The sequence below is a fragment of the Camelina sativa genome, chromosome 19, assembly GCF_000633955.1.
Source record: "Camelina sativa cultivar DH55 chromosome 19, Cs, whole genome shotgun sequence".
Taxonomy (NCBI): Eukaryota; Viridiplantae; Streptophyta; class Magnoliopsida; order Brassicales; family Brassicaceae; genus Camelina; species Camelina sativa.
The window spans coordinates 3,270,936-3,290,331 of NC_025703.1; the positions used below are offsets into that span (position 1 = coordinate 3,270,936).

Consider the following 19,396-nt stretch of genomic DNA (forward strand, 5'->3'; position numbering starts at 1 on the left):
TAGTACTATACAAAACACTATCTTCTCTTTTCTGTGCAACCCAATTATTAAAGGCGATATAGGTACCATCTTTATCTACGAGGAAAACAACTAAGACAACATTTCTATTTGCCAAAATATTTTTCTTTATTTACTCGTGTTATGAAATACGACTATGTAATCGAAATTCAAATTAATTAAGAGTTATATATAGTTGGGCTACAATGTCGAGTGCTTTGTCTTTTATTTGTCTTATCCATATTTTTCGTAAGTTTTATAATAAGAAACATAAATTTTTCAAAAAAGAACCCCAGTGATTATTGAAATTAATAGTCCATTGATTTGAAACGCTCTCTATAGCTTTTTGTCACAGATTTTTTGCATGGTTTTTCTTTTCTTTTGGACTTTATTTGAAAATGATCTAGCCAGAGTTATTGTGGATGCAAGAGTCAAAAAGGAGGGATAAGACGAAAGGCAATGAGAAGAAAGAAGCTAAGTGTGCACCCCAAAAAAATGAAAGAAAGTGTCACAACAGCTTGGTTGCAGAGACAAGGACTAGAAATGGGGAAGACCTGGTTGGCCATACTGATCTTGTTACAACACACACCATGTGGTCACTTGACGTACCTCGGTTTTTTTGAAGTTTTAGATTAATAAATGTTATATTTACCTAGCAACCTACCAAATATTACAAGTTACTAACAATAATTGATTAACTGGCCATCCCCAAATCTTGCAAAACTAGCTGTACTTTCCTTGTCAGAGAACACAATCACGAAGTTGTGTTTTCACGAAGCCCATTTTCACTGCCCCAAAAAAAAAAAAAAAAAAGGTCCAGTAAAATTGTACGAGGATCAGGTTTAAAATGTGAACTCCTACTCTGAGCTGAAGACTTTGTTGCTACACAGGCGGGAGAATTAATATGCAAAAGTCCAACTTGTTCACTAGATCCAAGGAGACACTAATTGATAAACAAATGTTTTTTTCTCGTGAGTGGGCAACATCGGTGGTAATAATAAAGCCCTAAAACTCTTTACCCTTGCCTTTGAGGCAAAATTCACTCTTTAGTCTCTCCTAATAGATGTGATTTGATGAAGATGCCAAGTAAAAATATCTAACTGAGTGTTAACGAGTTGAAGCACCATCACCTTGAAAACAGAAATATACATATCAACATGAATACAAACTACTAAGATCTACACCGGAACAACAAATACATACATAGTTTGATTGTTTTTGTTTTATACAAGTACATAGTTAAAGACTTGAGACAAATATTATTCCTAGGTGCAGTGAAAATTATGACCAGGTGTTGGAATCCGGACAAAAGCAGCTCATCTCACTCATAGCATATGTCAAATCAGTGGGAACATTGTATCATCCTAATAGTAATTTTGTAGCTGGCTTCTTCACAGCCGAGTATTTCTAATCCACATGAGTATTTTTTTTTTCATCACTAAAAAAAAATTCAAAATATTTCTACCGTTGGATTCAAAAATTGACTAATCAAATATAGTATTGATTGGTACTGTACAGGTTGTATTTGGGTAGTAGCGGTGCTTAACTGCTAATTAGTACTATTAATGAGCAAATGATTCTGATTTTAGAAAAAAAAAAGAGGATGCAAAAAATTCCGTCCATGTATAGCCACAGTACACTACCAGCTGAAGTCAAGGCTGGCTGAGACAGGGAATGAATCGTCACCATGGCTGCAGCTGCAGGATCAGTGAGCTAAATATACTTAAAACCTTTAGCCAATTTACTTACCTCTCTTGTCATTTGTGACGTAAATCAACGGCCGCGATTCGTTTTAGGCTAAAGTCACAGCACGGTGTCATAACACGTGCATTATAATATCACGGACGGAAAAATAATAATAATAGTTTTTTTTTTTTTCTTTTTCTTCAGTTCTCTCTGTTTCTCCTTGGCTTTCATATTCGTAATCCGTTTCAATTCTTATCAATCCAAATCCAGAAATTTTGAGTCTCAAAGTTTTGTTTTTTGTTTTTTTGAGTTTCTTTATCCAACGGCATGTTGAGTTTCTCATGGAGATTGGTTTAGTTGGAATCTAAGCTTGCAATGTCTTTTTTTCCCTGATCTTATCTGGTGATGCGGAATTCTTGATTTCTTATATTACTTACCCAGTAGGCGCCATTTTGGAACTTGGTTTCGGACAAAGAGCTATAATCTGGTTTAATTTGAAGTTAAGGGTTCTCTGGATTGCTTCATTTAGATCAAAAAAAATTGAAGCTTTCCGACTTGATTTAGGTAATCTTCGTTTAGGGTTCTGTATCAAAGTAGATTTGTGGAGGAGATATAGTTAAAGACTTGTAGGAGGTTTTAGTTTCAAAAGATAAGATTTTGTTGTTCGTTTATAGGAGTTGAAGTGACAGATGGAGGTTGTGTCCGAGTCTGATGATGCTGAGACCTCCTCCATTACCCACCTTCCAGATGACTGTCTTTCCTTTATCTTCCAACGACTTGATAATGTGGCTGACCATGATTCATTCGGTTTGACTTGTCATCGCTGGCTCAACATCCAAAACATAAGCCGTCGATCTTTACAGTTTCAGTGTTCCTTCACTGTCCTGAATCCTGCAACTCTGTCTCAGCCGAATCCTGATGTGAATTCCTATCATCTCCACAGGCTTCTCACTCGGTTCCAGTGGTTGGAGCATCTCTCGCTTTCTGGTTGCACGTTACTGAATGATTCAAGCCTCGCCTCTCTCAGGTTTCCCGGTGCAAGACTGCGTTGTCTTTACTTAGATTGTTGCTTTGGTATTTCTGATGATGGGATCTCTACAGTTGCTAGCTTTTGCCCCAATCTAAGAGTGGTTAGTCTCTACCGCTGCAATATCAGTGACATTGCGTTAGAAGCTTTAGCCAGGGCTTCCGTGCCTCTAATGTGCCTGAATCTCTCGTACTGCCCTCTGGTGTCTGATTTGGGGATAAAGGTATTGTCACAAGCATGCTTGCAGCTTAAGTCAGTGAAGATCTCAAACTGCAAGAGCATAACCGGTGTTGGCTTCAACGGCTGTTCTCCAACTCTAGGCTATGTGGATGCTGAGTCTTGTCAGCTTGAGCCTAAGGGTATAACTGGGATCATTAGCGGAGGTGGGATTGAGTTTCTAAACCTTTCAGGGGTAAGTTGCTACATCCACAAAGATGGGTTGGTACATATTGGCTCTGGGATTGCATCAAAACTTAGAATCTTGAACCTAAGGATGTGCAGAACGGTTGGTGATGAATCCATCGAAGCTATAGCAAAAGGTTGTCCAGTGCTCCAAGAGTGGAACTTGGCTCTGTGTCATGAAGTTAAGGTTTTGGGATGGGAAGCCGTAGGAAAGTGGTGCCGTAACTTGAAGAATCTCCATGTGAACCGTTGTAGGAACTTATGTGACCGAGGGTTGCTTGCTCTACGAGGTGGTTGCACGAACCTCCAGATTCTCTACATGAGCGGGAATGCGAGGCTGACCCCTACAGCAGTTGAGATGTTCAGGTTACATAGAGCCGATATAACAATAAGGGCAGAGGAAATGATGGCCATAGGAGCAGACTGGAGACTATATGCACAAGAATGAAGCATCCATTACCCAACAGTATATATGCGTTGGTCTTACCCAGAGGAAAACTGCAAGAACGGATCCGAATGCTGCTGAAGCAAGCTAGTAAACAACTCTAAAATATACATTACAAATACTATACATCCTTTCTTCTTTTGGTCATCAACAAATACTATACATTCTTACTTCACTTAGTTGTCAAATTTATAATGTGTCCATAAAGTTATAATGGATGGTCCTTAGAATTCTTTACTTCTGTCTCTTGCACAATCCCCCAATATTTGCTTTGTTGTAATGTTGTGATTCTTTGGGGATGGACCANCCAGAGGAAAACTGCAAGAATGGATCCGAATGCTGCTGAAGCAAGCTAGTAAACAACTCTAAAATATACATTACAAATACTATACATCCTTTCTTTTTTTGGTCATCAACAAATACTATACATTCTTACTTCACTTAGTTGTCAAATTTATAATGTGTCCATAAAGTTATAATGGATGGTCCTTAGAATTCTTTACTTCTGTCTCTTGCACAATCCCCCAATATTTGCTTTGTTGTAATGTTGTGATTCTTTGGGGATGGACCATTTAAAAAATTATCACTCTTTGTATAGTAAGTATCATTCCTTTTGTCTGTAGGCAACAGAGTATGCGAATTACAAAGAGGATTACGAAGTGAACATGTATTAGAGAAGTGAGTGCATAGATAGAGAGATGTCATGGTTTAATGCAGGTGTAAGGGTTGGTGTTGGGATTGGTGTCGGTCTTCTCGTTCGTACTTACCAATCAACTACCAGAAACTTCAGGAGGAGGCTTCTCTAGCTAGTTTTGTAATTTACATTTGCACTTCTATTTACCTTGAAATTTTGAGAGGATCCTCTTTTAAAAACCGTTTGAATTTGGGTGTTGATGTAAATCAAACACTTTGGGTGTGGATAGGTTGGTATTTGTTTTGCTGTAAATAAACGAGTGAGAGAGTATAGCTTTTTTTGTATATTGATCATTGAGTACTCATCACCCACAAGAATACAAGATACAAAAAAAAAAAAAAATTACAATCTACCACTTTCACAAACTTTGCTGCTAAGCCCTTGCAACATAAAAGTCCGAACAAATTCTTGCCAACACGTATCCTACTCTTGCAATCCTTCCCTTAACATTCCTCCGTTGTTCATAAGCTCCCCAGGGGTCTTTCAATACACGAATCATTATTTTCCAAAATCTAGGCCAAAACAAGTCTACACTGTTTTCTTGTTCTTCAGATACATCCTCTGCTTTCTCTCTTGTACATCTGTTTCTGGTCAGTTTGAAAGACCAAACATAAACCTCTGAAAGTGTTAACTCTATTCCTTTTTTTGTCAACGAGGGTTGATTGGAAGATCATCGAGAGATGATAAAAAGACCAACGAGAGCTGATCATAGGACCAACGAGAGTTGATTGGAAGATCATCGAGAGATGATAAAAAGACCAACGAGAGAGTTGATCATAGACCAACGAGAGCTGATCATAAAATCAACAAGAGTTGATAGGAGCATTATCAAGAGATGATAAAAAAACCAACGAGAGAGTTGATCATAAGACCAACGAGAGTTGATCATAAGATCAACGAGAGTTGATAGGAGCATTATCAAGAGATGATAACAAGATCAACGATGGTTGATAGGAGCATTATCGAGAGACGATAACAAGATCAATGGGAGTTGATAAGAGCATTATCAAGAGATGATAACAAGACCAACGAGAGAGTTGATCATAAGACCAACGAGAGCTGATAATAAGATTAACGATGGTTGATAGGAACATTATCGAGAGACGATAACAAGATCAACGAGAGTTGATAAGGCATTATCAAGAGATGATAACAAGATCAACGATGGTTGATAGGAGCATTATCAACAGATGATAACAAGATCAACGATGGTTGCTAAGAACATTATCAACAGATGATAACAAGATCAACGATGGTTGATAAGAGCATTATCAAGAGATGATAACAAGATCAACAATGGTTGATAAGAGCATTATCAAGAGATGATAACAAGATCAAGGATGGTTGATAGGAGCATTATCAACAGATGATAACAAGATCAACGATGGTTGATAAGAGCATTATCAAGAGAGGATAACAAGATCATTATCAACAGATGATAACAAGATCAACGATGGTTGATAAGAGCATTATCAAGAGATGATAACAAGATCAATGATGATTGATTGGTTCATCATCGAGAGATGATATATGAGATCAACGAGAGTTGGTTCATTATCAAGAGATAATAAGATCAACGAGATTTGATAATAAGACCAACGAGAACTGATCAGATGTGTTTTTGTCCCTGCGCGGCTGCGCCTCTATATGAATACGTAATACCTACAAGACAGAATACAAAACAGAATGAGTCAGAAGACTGTCATCCAAATTTTACATGATATCTAACCAGAAGATCGAGAAAACCTAGGCATAGACAAGAATATATATACCTCGATGGATAGGCCTGAAAACTCAACAATCCATCCCAAATATGCGCTAAGGAGAGTAAGACAAGCCAAACCATAACAAGAAGATCATCGATTAGATAATGAGATTTAAAAGATAGTCATATAAGGAAAAGGAACAAAACTTACATGAAAATAAAACAGACATCTACAAGATCCTTCCTTCTTTCATTAGAAGATATACAGACTTCTGCTTGTTGATCAACGGCAACAAGCGTTGATTAGATATATCAACGAGGGTTGGTGGTTCTGATCAACTAGGGTTGATGATAAGAATCGATGAGGGTCGATGAATGGATCAACGAGAACTGATGTTTATGTAAAATCTATACAAGAATATCAAAAAACATAAAACAAAGTTACAAGAAGACTTCATATGGACCAAACAAAAACCAGTAATCGAATTCTACGAGACATGTAAGCAAAAGACCAGAAAGATTCATACACAGTAATAAAAAGATATAGATATATGCGTAGATAACAACAACGTACCTCGATGGATCCATCAGTCGCAAAATCTATGCAATAAGATCAACAACAAGGGTTGATCATTAGAGATCAACGACGATATATCAGATGTTAAAAAAATCGAGCAAAACCCTAAAGAGATGATAAAAATAATAGAAACATAATCAAAACAAGCAATAAGGAATCATCGACATGCAAAAAGAAAACAGAAACAAAAAGGATACAGAAGCGATGAACAGTCGTCGATCACTTTTTTACTTATATATATAGAGGGGGAGCAAAACCCAAAACCGAACTGGTTTAGGAATTCGGATAGATCCTACGGTTGGTAATTGTTTTAGCTAACGCAATCGACGGTGCAGATGAATCACCAAAAAGAAAAGACGGTTTATTAATAAAGTCGGTTATTATGTTCGCGCGTGATCGTCTATTCTAGATGATTCACCAATGTTACATGTCCAATTTCTTATAAATTATCTAGATGATTCCCCATACATAAGTTTAAACATCTTGGGCTAGTTTTTCATTTATTTTAAATGAAAAGATCGATAAAAATCCAAAATTAAATAGACCAAATTAAATAAACTGCAAGAACGGATCTATTCCAGAATAGGCTTCAACTTGTTAATAGGTTATCAAAATGTATATTTTACATTTATCTTATATGGGATCCATTCTCATTTGAGGTTACGATCCGAATGCTGCTGAACCAAGCTAGTAACAACTCTGAAATATATAGACAGATCCATGGCTCCCGTGACAGTCATTGAGACATCATTTATACACATTCTGATCTCTAAGTGTAAAGAACATAACACAATGAACACTGAAGCTACAACACAACAACGAGTTTTATGTGCTCTGCTGATTCCTAGTTTTTCTTCCTTCCGTTTCTTTTCACTAGTAAAAAGTGTATCAATATTGGATTTTTAACAAATCTACCAATAGTGTATCATTCCATGGGACCTCACTGTGGTAGCGCCTAGCTGTGCCTTCCTCAGACAGAACGAGAAAATAAACTTCATCTTAGTTTGTCGAAGAAAGAGCGATAAGTAGAAAGACAAACAGTGAGTCTAGGGACAATCTAATCAACAGTGTTGCTTCGAATCCAGTTAAAAAAGAAGAGAATCGAATATTATAAAAATATATCAATAGAAAGGTCTTTAATTTAACACACTTAAACTTCACTTTCCATTTTATTGAGTTCGACATCTATCAGCGGTTTGTTTATCACACAACCAGAAAACTGAGTAGAGAGATGGAGAGAAGAGAAGAAGAGACTCGATTTGTAAACAAATATCTGGCTTTCGTATATCCCAATCTGCGTTGCAGGCTGCTGCACGACTTGTCTTCTATCAGTAACCAACTGGGTTTTCATGGTGTATATAAAGCAATGCTGAAGGATTTGGGTATCATTTAGTTTCCCCATACATTGTCCCAACCACCGCCACCACCTGGTGCTGGTGCAGCAGCTTTAGGCCCCTCGATGTAGTTCTGGTTTCTATTTGGCTGGTGGGGTAAAGGGAGTCCGTTGGGCCCTTGTGGTGGCTGCTGCATCTTTCTAGGCTTTGTTCTCACCCCAAGTATACGTAATACAAATCTTGCTAATTCTCCATATAACATACCACCACGATCAAACAGCTGTGGAAAAATATTTGAATGGTGTTAACATGTGAACAACAATCAAATCATTCAAGAAACCAGTATAAGTAAAGTTGGTAGAAGAAAAAAGGACGGAAACCTGAAGAAGCGCAGACATGAACATGTGAAAGGCCTGCGTGTTTTGATCTATAAGCATCGCTACACGGCCAAAGAAATTCACAGCACCTTGCATCTGTCATCAATCAAAACATGAACACTTTACGTTATACAGAACTAACTTATCAAACTTCTTTGATTTTCTTATACAAAATAAGTATAAATGATGAACAATACCACACGGAGAAATGAAATCCAGAAGCCTGGTGGAGATGGAGGTTGATTATAAGGGTCATTTGGATCTTGACCACCATAAGGACTCATTCCCATCCCCATCCCCATCCCCATTCCCGTTCCCATACCCATCCCATAACCACCCATCGTGCCACCATACATCCCACCTCCACCATACATGCCGCCCGAACTTCCATATAGACCACCACCGCCACCGTAACCTCCTCTATACATGCTACTACCTCCATACATTCCACCACCATATGATGAACCATACCCACCTAATGCTGAACCATATGTACCTGACCCATACCCAGAATTCACCCCTAGATTTGAACCATAACCTGCATTTCATACAACAAAAGAAATAAGCTCTATGTAATCTCAATAACCAAAAAAAAACTAAAATAACTTTGAACCATACCTCCCATAGTGGTCCCGTAATTCTGCTGCTCCCAAGGTCTAGTCGGTACAGGCCTACTCAATGCATTCATATTAGGAGATGTATTAGTCCTGTTTATGGATGAAACAACTTCACCAGGATTAGCTGTGCCAGAAGCTTCAACTGAACCAGCCGTGCTAGTATTTGAAGGAGGCCTGAAAGGATTAGGACCAGATGTATTTCCTTCTTGTTCCCAAGGTTTAGGAGGACTGCCACCTGCACCAAAAATATTGAAGTTATAACATGTTGAGTAATGATTAGATAATAGATAACATTCTGAAGCAATAAGCACAGGCAAAAACACTAAAGAGACTTGATGAAGCAATTGCAAATCTGATTAGAAACAGTATTAGCAATATCAATGCAACGTTCTGTGAAACAAGGAGTAGAACTACGATGCTGTATAAAAAAAGACATCAAATTGCAATAAAAAAATGAATACATCTAACTGAATCAAGAAAAGCTAAGGCCAACCAACGTTAAGAGCAATCCAAGGTAAGTCAATCTTACAATTCAAAGAGCTTTTCACAATTTGAAAGCTACAGTTAATAGCTACAGCGATCCACAACGTGTGCTGCCACAAAACAATGATTGAAGGTATGGAATACGAAATCGAAACAGAAGTTTCTCAGCTGATAAGTTAGCCAAACAGGTTACAGAACAATCCTTAAAAGGTTTTGGATAGACGAGATCCAAAACTGATCTCATGGATTGAATAAAGCCCTAATTGATCCAATTCTAGGTCGAAGTTAATCATATTTCACATCATTCCAAATAGCAAACTCACCGAACCGACCAAAAAATTGCAAAAGGATAATTCAATAAATCGAGACCCTAAAAAATTCTCAATCCGCAAAAAAGATATTGAATTGAACGAACCTGTCGGCTGAGATGCCATATCCAAGAGACGAATAGAGAGAGAGAGAGGGCTCTTGGAAATCTACTCCGACGCCAACCTCAAGCGCGGAGAGAGAGAGAGAGAGAGAGAGAGGGAGAGAGGGAGAGAGGTGGTGGGGGAAGGGAAGGGGGAAGAAGACAAAGGAAGAGGGACCTCGAAAAGAGAGAAGAAAACAAAACGGATTACTTTCTTCTTTTAGGTTATTATGTTTCAGCCCCTATAATTATAATCTTTACTCAAAAAAGCCTCGTAATAACCAAAATTGACATATTTGACTCATTATAGAAAAATAAAATAAAAAATCCGAAAAAAGGGATAAAGATGAAAAAACGAATTATTAAAAAAATTTATAAGCAAAAAAGATTCCATATTTCGAGGGGAAGAAGAAGAAGAAAGAAAGAAGCTCAGTCGGCGGCCGGATTAATCTCCCTCTTCCCATCTCTCTCCTCTCTCTCTCTCTGTCCCTATCACCGGCGTTGTCATATCTGAATTGCCTTAGAAAAAATTGACACTTTTTACCGGCGCAAGTGGAGTTTTTAGCTCGAGAGATTTGGGTTTTTTTTTTGATGGCGGCGAGCGCGAACCCGTCGAGGAACAATCAGGAAGGTTCTTCGGCGACGCAGAAGGTATCGACTTCTTCAGCGGCGGCGGCGGCTACGAATGGCGGTGCTGTTAATTCTGTCGATAATGGTGGTGGCAATACAGGCGCCGCGGCGGCTGATAATAATTCGCAGACGATTGGCGCGTTGAGGCATAATTCAGGGATCTCTACCGATTGGACTCATGAAGAACAATCCTTATTGGAAGATTTGCTCCTCAAGTAATATCCTTTTCCTCTCTCTCTCTCTCTCTCTCTCTCTGTTTGTGTTTTAGATTTGAATCCTGAGATTATCTTGTGAACATGGTCCCTCGAATTTTGAATCCGGCATATAAGCTGTAAAGTTTTTGTGGGTTCTTTTGTTAATATGATTGTATCTTACTGTGAAGAGAAGAATTGAGAGTTTTGTGTTTGATTAGCTTAGATAAAAGCCTAAAACTTTTGAGTATGGTAATAAATAAAAATACTAGTAATGACTAGCTGGTGTTGTTGTATTGTATCATATTTATGATAAGCACATTAGTGTTAAGAGCTATGAGAAATACTACTAGTTTGGATTTAATTGGAGGATGAGTTGTCTACTTATCGGTAATGATTGGTTGCTAGTAATCTTGTATGAGCTTTGTTTGTTAAATCCTACTCACAGCTTTTAATAATTTAATATCTCTTATATAGGTACGCGACAGAGCCGTCAGTTTTTCGATATGCCAAGATTGCGATGAAAATGAAAGATAAGACTGTCCGAGATGTTGCGCTGCGCTGTAGATGGATGACTGTGAGTTTTTCTGTTCTTTCTTGGTTACTCTTCTTTCGCCCGTTGGCTTTATTTGATCCGTAAGATGGTTTTTTTTTACCTTCATGTGATTGCTGATGGATTACAGAAAAAGGAAAATGGAAAGCGCAGGAAAGACGACCATTCGTCGAGGAAAAGCAAAGATAAGAAAGTATGTGGGAATGACTGAGTTTTAATGCGTAACTAGATTGAACTTTTAGTTTATTTACTTGTGATTTTGCACGGGTGAAAGCTAGCTTATAAGTCTACAAATTGATTGTCTTTCACTATCTGTTAAGCAGGAAAAAACTACAGATTCTTCAGCCAAGTCCTCATCTCATTTGAATGTTCATCCTAATGGTCCTTCGTATGCTCCGCCTATGTTGCCTGTAGATACTGATGATGGTATTTCGTTTAAAGGTTTGTTTACGAATCTAGGATTGTTTTTTTTTTTTTACTTGTGAAGGCTAAATCTTCTAGATTGTATAGGAGCATAACTGTCTTGACGTTATTGCAGCTATTGGTGGTTTGAGTGGAGATCTTCTCGAGCAAAATGCTCAACTGTTCAATCAAGTTTCATCAAATTTTACAGCTTTCCAGGTGAATTCAACTTCCACTTTTCAGCTTGTAAGTTTTTGTATAGTTGGCTCTGGGGGTTTTGGACCTGATTTCTTTCTGTGCCTTGTTTTGTTGGCTTTTGAGCTGTCCTTAGACTAGATCAGCTTAAGTTTGCGCTAGTTAACTTCAACTGTGTATTTAATCCAAGATTCTTTCCTGTTGCAGCTACATGAGAATGTCAATATCTTGAGCAAAGTTCGGGACAATATCCTCACAATCTTGAACGAGTAATACATTTATTCATCCATCTATTGATCATTTCTATGTCTTTAACTCACTTTGGGAAATGCCATTCTTTTCCAACAAAGTTCTGGAGCTATTCTAATGTATTAACTCAAATCTTTGCTTGCTTTGCTGTTTGTGTTACAGCTTGAATGACATGCCAGAGGTAATGAAGCAGATGCCACCTCTTCCGGTGAAGGTGAACGAAGACCTGGCAAATTCGATCCTCCCTCGCCCATCCCATCCATCCCATCAAATGAAGCCATGATCAAGCAGATCGATGGTGGGTTCTGCTGACCAAGGAATCTTTTTAATCCGGGATCAATGAAGAAAAAAGAATAAAATCGCGGGATAGAGAGAGCTCCAGTCGTACTGGTTGATAGAATGAGGGGTTTCCCCTCTGACTCATAGAGTTATAGTCTCTTTTGCAATTTCTGTCAGTGTCTGGATATTTTAGCAAATGGTTAATTGATACACGAGTAGGGGTCGTATCGTTGTTTAGGATGTGAATAGATTTCAATTGGTATGGTATAAGTTTCTGTATAAAATTGGTTTTATGCTGAAAGGGTTTGAGATTAGAAGGTAGAAGCGCACATCCGTGATGCATTTCTCATACAAACCTCTTCTTACAATGAAACAAAACTACTAAACCATTTCTTGTAATAAATGAAGCCGAATGTTTAGTAACACAAATGTAAGTCTTGCTCGTAGCTTGCAGAACAAATCTCGAGGGTCAAAAGGTAAGTCGTTTCCAAGAGTCTTCAACTCTCAGCCTACAAGAAGACACAATGTTCGAATAAAATTGGTATCAAGCTGGTGAAAGGTTTGAGATTAGAAGGGCTATATCCTAAAAGTGCACAGCCGTGATGCATTTCATACAACCCCAAAAGAAGACACAATGGTGATTAAGAGTTAGGAGGATATACATAATGCGAGGGTATGACAATTGTAATATACTCTCTTATGAAAACATTTCATCCTACAACAGAGTGAAGTTAATACATGATTGAAGGAACAAGTCGAGCATAGCGCACATGAATCATTTCAAGGTCCGCTACACTATGGGCTACTACTACTACTACTACTACTAATGTAACCAGATCCTGTGAGACTGCTTTTGTTATTGGAATTCACCAAAACTAGAGAGACTCTAAACTCTCAAGCAACTGTCCAACCCAACTCTAGAAAACTACCATGTTGTGGCTTATACAGACAGTGGTGAAATCTCAATGTAAATCAGAAGCTGTAACATCAAACTATAACTCTTAGTTAACCTCTGCAAAATTCTTGAATTCTCAGTTGATTTAAACAAATTTGGAGTAAATTGATGAACAATGAGAAGTAACTCGGTCACCTAACCAAAGAGCTTTCTATGAAACTCAGATCACATGAATAGCTTGATTGATCAAGCAGCGTTACGAGATTATTTAAGACTAACAATCAAATCACATTTACGGAAGGAGAGAGCTGACCTGAGCTGGAGTCGGATTCTCATAACCACCAGACGACTCCAAACCCGAAACTCTACCTTCCAGAGCATTGAATTTCTCCTTCATCTGCACCAATCGAACCAATTTTGTTTAGGATTTTTCCAGATGTTCGCATGAAAACTTTCCCAAACAAAAATGATTTTAGAAAACATTGGGAAAATATATATTTTACATCAGAAGTAATAGCGAAACGTTCTGCATAGAGATTACGCCACACGAGATGAGCAATGGAACCTCCGCTGACGGAAAACCCAAGCGTAAACCAAAGAAGTCGAGTTCTCAACATCTTCTTCTTCTTCTTCTTCTTTCTCTTCCAATTTCTTCTGCAAATGTCTCCGAATCTCTCTGATGCATTCAGAGAGTCGTCATCAACTATTTGGGCTTTCCTTTCTCATCTATATGGGCCCCGTTATTGTAGCCCATTATAAAGCCAAACAAACTTAAGGCATTCTTTTTTTTTTTTTTTTTCGTGCGCTCAAATCAAGTATCCCAGTGTTAATGGATTGATAGTGTTTAGTAAACTTAAAGTCTGAATCATTGATTGATTTTAAGTTTAATGTAGAGTACTTTGCTGACTAATAAAAATTTCTATCATAGCCAAAGATACATTTTAGTTGGTTAAATCTTGAAGCAGATTATAATTTTTTCTTACAGTGAAAAATAAAGATCATTCTCAGTATAAACCACAAATTAATTCTTGTACCAACATATAGAACTTCCAAAAAAAAAGAAAAGATTCATTCAAATGATTAGTCAATAACATGTTCAATACATCACACTGTCCTATCCAAGATAAATATGGTAGCAAGAAGATAATAGAGAGAAATTTTTTATTTTAAGAAAAAAAAAATAAAAAAATTACTTGTTCTTAAACTTTCTAACTTCTAAACCAATAGCCGTCAAGGCCAAAACAGCGACGGCAAAACCGTAACCGCCATTCCAAGCAGAACCAGCTTTAGCCAAATGAATACCATAGAAGATGTTAGAGATAGCCAGTATTATCATAATTCTTCCAATGTTATGATGATACCAGTTCCAATATTTTCTGTACTTTGATTGCTTATCTGGTCGAGCTAGCAATGCCACCATCTGTAGTATCAATAAACAAAACCGAAATATTCATTATTCTAGTGTTCTTTGTAGTATATACTTAAATTCTAGAGTGCTGCTAAAAGAAGAGGAACCTGGAGAATGCCCATGACGAGTATGGTTATCCCAAGGCCTTTGTGCGTGGAAACATTATTGGCCTTGAGCCGGTTTTCAAGAACCAAACCGCAGATGACACCAGTTAAACCGAGGAGGAAACCAGTGGTTTGGAGAGCGATATGAGCATAGAACCAAGTGGGGTCCCATTGCTTCATGTGTCGAGCCACGATGGCGCCAATGATAACTATTATTCCCCATCCGAACATGTTCATTAGCCCATGTGTCTTCCTTAGCTTTGAGTGTGGTGAACCTTTAACCACACTTTGCGAACCTATTAATTCATCAATGGAAAAACAAAACATATACTAATCAGCCTATGACAAAAGAAGAACATTCATATCTTCACAATCAGTCTATGACTCTAACACAAACTCAGTTGTCGCTCCACAATAATATAGTTTGTTCTTTATTTTAGTTTTGTACCCTCCTTGATTATCTTAAAACATCCCAAACACTAAATTTCTACACGTATTGATCATAACGTGTTTTTTACTGCATCTCACTATCATCAATACCAAAATAGAAAATGATGAGACGATAATTAGAAAAACAAAACTTGTAACATCATCATTCTCTTTTGTCTTTATTGCCCGACATATATTGTTGAGTTGCAATGTGATACAAAAATCAACAACCAAAACTTAATTACTACTCCAAGCTACAACATCCTAGAATTCCAGAGAGTCCCATAATCTCATAATATAGTATAGGCAACCTTTTCCAAAATGGTAGCAATAATAAAACATCATCGTCGTTTGTTGGCGGCCGGAATGAAATCAATTATATAAATTAGAAAATTAGTCACTATTGTATTGTTAAATAGTAGTATTTGGAAATTACCAAGAGAGATTAGTAGTAGTTGGGGGAAAAAAACCGCGTATATTAGGACAAAAAGTGGGTATGATGTGAAAATGACTCCAACAAATACTGTATTACGTTGTGAGAAGGCGATACCAAACTAGTGGAGATATATAATTAACGGTGATTAAACAAGTCAAATAAAGGATTAATTCAAGATTGACTTTAAAATAATTAGTCAAATGAAATAATTAGAACAAGCTGATTTTTTTAAAAAAAGATTGGTCTTTGGCTGACCTGTAATATAATTGATGGTCGTGGTGGTCACGAACCGATGTTCTCTCAACCTATAGTCCGGCGAAGTTGGGAAGAATCCGGCAGGTCCCATAGCGTAAAGTAGACTCTGCCGTGGCAGCTCCGCCGTCAACTGGAAACTCATGTATATACGTGACGACACTGACTCGATCTTTAACGAGCCGTCGACGATCGTTAGATCTCCTTGGTCGGGGTTCACCTCGCCTGGGGATTTCCCTCCGAGCAAATACTGTTTCACTGTTCCGGCGCCGCCGCCGGAAGGTATCCAACCGACGATCGCGCTGCTTCTGATCATCTGACCGTTGGTTGAGAATCCGATCCCGATGAAGGCGCTTGAATCCGGAGCTGATAAGATGAAGCTCCATGTGTTCTCCACCGTTCTAGCATACTGCAGCAAGATTTTTTTTTTAACAAAAATTCTGAAATTAGAGAGAAAAAAAGATTGACTTACTCGGAGGATGTAGTTTTGGAGAGTCCAAGCTTCGACGCATTGAAGGAGGGTGGCGTTGAAGGTGAGGTCGTTGAGAGATAGAGTTGAATTGCATGATTCCCTAGCTTGTTGAGCATTAACTATGGTGGTGGAGAGAGCAATTAATGATAAGCTCAAGATGATGAAGGAAACAGAATTAAGCTTCATCTTTTTTTTGTTCTCTGTCTCTGGATCTGAAAGATGAAAGAGAGAGAGGAAAGTAATGAAGGGATCATGATGATGATGACGACGACGATGAGTTGTATATATATCTTGTTTTATGAGATAGTGTGTGTTGAAGCAGTTGTGGATTCAACTAATTATAATTTATTCTGTCGTTACAATTCGTTTTCTTTTATGATTACTAGTCATGTAAGATAAAAAAAACAAAGAGCTCTGTTTCCATTAAGAAAGAGTATAATACTCTGTGTCGTGTGGGAAGCTATAGTTTCGTTCTCTCTGTCTCTCTCATTGCTTTAGATGTGGGAAAATGATTGAAATGTACCCATTACATTTAACCAGTTCTGATCGTTTAAAGACAGAACAATAAATTGACCAAAACAAGGACAAAATCATAATTTTATTTTCAATTTTTGGAGCACTTGTTATAAAAATCCCTAGCTTTAATTCACTACACCAATCTCGGTCTAACATTTCAAGTTTCAAGTCAACTGCTTATATTGATTGGGTGTGCCGTGTGCGGTGTGCCACCCACATGCTTATTGTAAATTTGTATTGATCGACGAATGGTATTTTGTTCTGGTATTAATAAGCATATATTTTACATCTTGGTGTAAGCGAATTTAATACTTGGATTCAAACAAACTTTTAACAACTATAATAGTGTTTTTTTAGCTAGACGGTCTATTTACTGAATCCGTTGAATTAAAAGGACGTTTCGAATCTTTCAAGAACATGAATGAAACCATGAAAGGAACGATGTGAGATGGTAAACGTGATTGTTAGTCAAATCTCTGGTTTGGGTTTTTTTACACTTTCAGGGACCAGAGAAAAAGACCGATCGAGACAAAAAGCAATATTCGTTATCCTACACACACACACAAAACCAAAAGTCATTGACACATCACCGCTTGTGCCATCTCAACAAACACCTAACACCATTTTCACTAGTCTATATGGGATCCATCAGCAGAACAAGGACCATTCAATTGTTAGAACTTGACGATTTTGGCATCAGCAATCCTCGGCGCACTTCAGTCATGTAATCCGTTGGCGACATCTTTTGAGGAGGCAATGTGTTGTTTGCTGCAGCCAGGATCTGTAATTGTTTCATCCCACAAAACAAGAGACATGGGTCTCATCATTTATCCGAACGAGCATCTTAATAGAGAACTAAAAAGCATATGATAGAGTTTCAAGTCAGTTCTACCTGGTGAGGTAGTTTACCCCAAACACTTCCTCCATAGTACATGATTGGTCGCTCTGTGAAATAGCAGGCAAACTTGACAATCAGTTATACTCGATTAGCTGGAATGCAGAGATCAAGGTGGGAACTATGGGTATATTTCATTGCGTTTGGAGCCAACTCAAGCAGAACAAGTGTAACAGACAAAAAGGATAAAGAAAAACTTGGAAGCCCTTAATCTCACCAGATAGATCCACAGTCGGGTCATTGTATTCATGCATTGCAGCTGCCCATCCTGTTCATTGAACAAATCAAGAGCAAGTAAATAAGACAAGCACATAAACTGAGTGCATAAGCCGTGAATTTAACACACCATATTTGTTAAGTTCAAAGATTTCTAAAAGGAGCATGACCAATAAATTAGCACTGACTCATCAGATGTTAAGCAATTAGCATAGCAACAGTTGATACAAGAAAGGAGCATGACCAATCAACTAGCACTGACTCATCAGATGTTTAGCAATTAGCATAGCAACATTTGATACAAGAAGGACCAAACAGTGGCACAAAGCAAATAATAAAACCACTCAAATGTTTAAAGAGATAGTTCAGATTCATACGTTGGCTCAAAAGCTGAGAAGCTTCACTCGTAGAGCAGTCCTTTAGTGGTATTATCCTCTGGGGTTTGACTTCCATCTGAGGACCAGTAGCAAGAGGCTGATTTCGCTCACCATCCTTGTTCTGTTGGCCACTTGTTCGATCTGCATTTCACTCTTTCTTTAGCCAAGAACAATATCATAACGAGCAAAACCTGATATATAGCATGAACGATGATGCTTTTTTTCAAGAAAACAGGCATACAAATGGATCAAGAACACACATTGAGAGATAGATCAACCAGAGGATATGCTAATAAAGAGAGAGCGAGATCTAAATTCCAGGCTCTACCCTAATATATCACTTTCTTAGAACGATTCTTGAGGTTACCCAACTATCCCCAATCACAATGTTTACAGATTCGGTTCCAATCAATTACTTCTCTTCCTCGAACAATCAATGATTCTAAGCTATAACCTCCACATAACTAGATCCGCTCGTAACGAAGAACACATCAAGAGAGAACGATTCAGGCGAAGAAGAAAGAGAGAGAGAGAGAGAGATAACGTACCTCCCTTGCGGCGATTTCCAGAAGGCTTCCTGTGAGATGGAGAAGAAACAGCCAAAGAAAAGATCAGAGGCGAAGTAACGAAATTAGCAGAGTAAAAAGATCACTCGAAATCAGCAAAGTGAGAGGAAGAAGACGAAGAAGAAAAGTTACCTTTGATTTGGGGGAGTGTATCGTTTCGTATTGGAGCTCGAATCTGCCATTGATGAGTTAGGGTTTGCGCAGTTTTCTCAGAGAACTCTCTCTCTCTCTACCGGTGGAGGAGATCTGTCAAAGTCTTTAACGCAGAGTGAGAGAGAACGTTGAAAAGCGTCGTCTCCGTCTCCTCTTTAAGTCGTTTAATCTTCACGCGCGTCTACTTTATCGCGTGTTTATCAAGCGCTCGCGCGCTTTTATTAATTTACGCCCCTTTCCAAAATTTAGTTTCGTGTCTTAATTATGTTTCTACTTTGAAATTGAAATTTGGTCCTCTTTAACCATTTATCCGGTTAGCTGAACCAATCTGTATTTTAGATTCCTGGTTTAAAACGTCATCACTGATCGACCCTTGGACTCTGTTATGGGCCTTATTACATTTGTGATCGGCCCAATATTGATTT

At 38.0% G+C, this 19,396-nt stretch overlaps 6 protein-coding genes across 7 annotated transcripts; 2 read left to right on the forward strand and 4 right to left on the reverse strand.

Moving 5' to 3' along the window:
* On the forward strand, positions 1,838–3,853 carry LOC104764477 (F-box/LRR-repeat protein 12-like). The gene is made up of 2 exons (XM_010488015.2): positions 1,838–2,247; positions 2,358–3,853. The coding sequence occupies exon 2, from the start codon at positions 2,373–2,375 to the stop codon at positions 3,558–3,560; it is 1,188 nt and encodes a 395-aa protein (XP_010486317.1). The 5' UTR covers positions 1,838–2,247; positions 2,358–2,372; the 3' UTR covers positions 3,561–3,853.
* On the reverse strand, positions 7,635–9,909 carry LOC104764481 (peroxisomal membrane protein 13). The gene is made up of 5 exons (XM_010488019.2): positions 9,760–9,909; positions 8,863–9,096; positions 8,442–8,782; positions 8,248–8,340; positions 7,635–8,147 (listed from the first exon to the last, which is right to left on the reverse strand). The coding sequence occupies exons 1-5, from the start codon at positions 9,776–9,778 to the stop codon at positions 7,923–7,925; spliced, it is 912 nt and encodes a 303-aa protein (XP_010486321.1). The 5' UTR covers positions 9,779–9,909; the 3' UTR covers positions 7,635–7,922.
* On the forward strand, positions 10,048–12,566 carry LOC104764480. Of its 2 annotated transcripts, none has more exons than XM_010488016.2 (7): positions 10,048–10,598; positions 11,052–11,151; positions 11,258–11,320; positions 11,451–11,568; positions 11,666–11,775; positions 11,932–11,993; positions 12,136–12,566. In XM_010488016.2, exons 1-7 carry the CDS (start codon positions 10,345–10,347, stop codon positions 12,254–12,256), a joined length of 828 nt encoding a protein of 275 aa, XP_010486318.1. In that variant the 5' UTR covers positions 10,048–10,344; the 3' UTR covers positions 12,257–12,566. The 2 variants fall into 2 exon arrangements, with proteins under 2 accessions (XP_010486318.1, XP_010486319.1); XM_010488017.2 differs by having other exon boundaries at positions 11,666–11,748.
* On the reverse strand, positions 12,541–13,827 carry LOC104764479. Its single transcript, XM_019241422.1, has 3 exons — positions 13,651–13,827; positions 13,461–13,544; positions 12,541–12,761 (listed from the first exon to the last, which is right to left on the reverse strand). Exons 1-3 carry the CDS (start codon positions 13,762–13,764, stop codon positions 12,750–12,752), a joined length of 210 nt encoding a protein of 69 aa, XP_019096967.1. The 5' UTR covers positions 13,765–13,827; the 3' UTR covers positions 12,541–12,749.
* On the reverse strand, positions 14,195–16,714 carry LOC104764482 (cytochrome b561 and DOMON domain-containing protein At3g07570-like). Its single transcript, XM_010488020.2, has 4 exons — positions 16,249–16,714; positions 15,780–16,185; positions 14,663–14,955; positions 14,195–14,567 (listed from the first exon to the last, which is right to left on the reverse strand). Exons 1-4 carry the CDS (start codon positions 16,432–16,434, stop codon positions 14,337–14,339), a joined length of 1,116 nt encoding a protein of 371 aa, XP_010486322.1. The 5' UTR covers positions 16,435–16,714; the 3' UTR covers positions 14,195–14,336.
* Positions 17,189–19,103, reverse strand: LOC104764483. The gene is made up of 6 exons (XM_010488021.2): positions 18,951–19,103; positions 18,801–18,829; positions 18,253–18,393; positions 17,877–17,927; positions 17,657–17,709; positions 17,189–17,545 (listed from the first exon to the last, which is right to left on the reverse strand). The coding sequence occupies exons 1-6, from the start codon at positions 18,998–19,000 to the stop codon at positions 17,432–17,434; spliced, it is 438 nt and encodes a 145-aa protein (XP_010486323.1). The 5' UTR covers positions 19,001–19,103; the 3' UTR covers positions 17,189–17,431.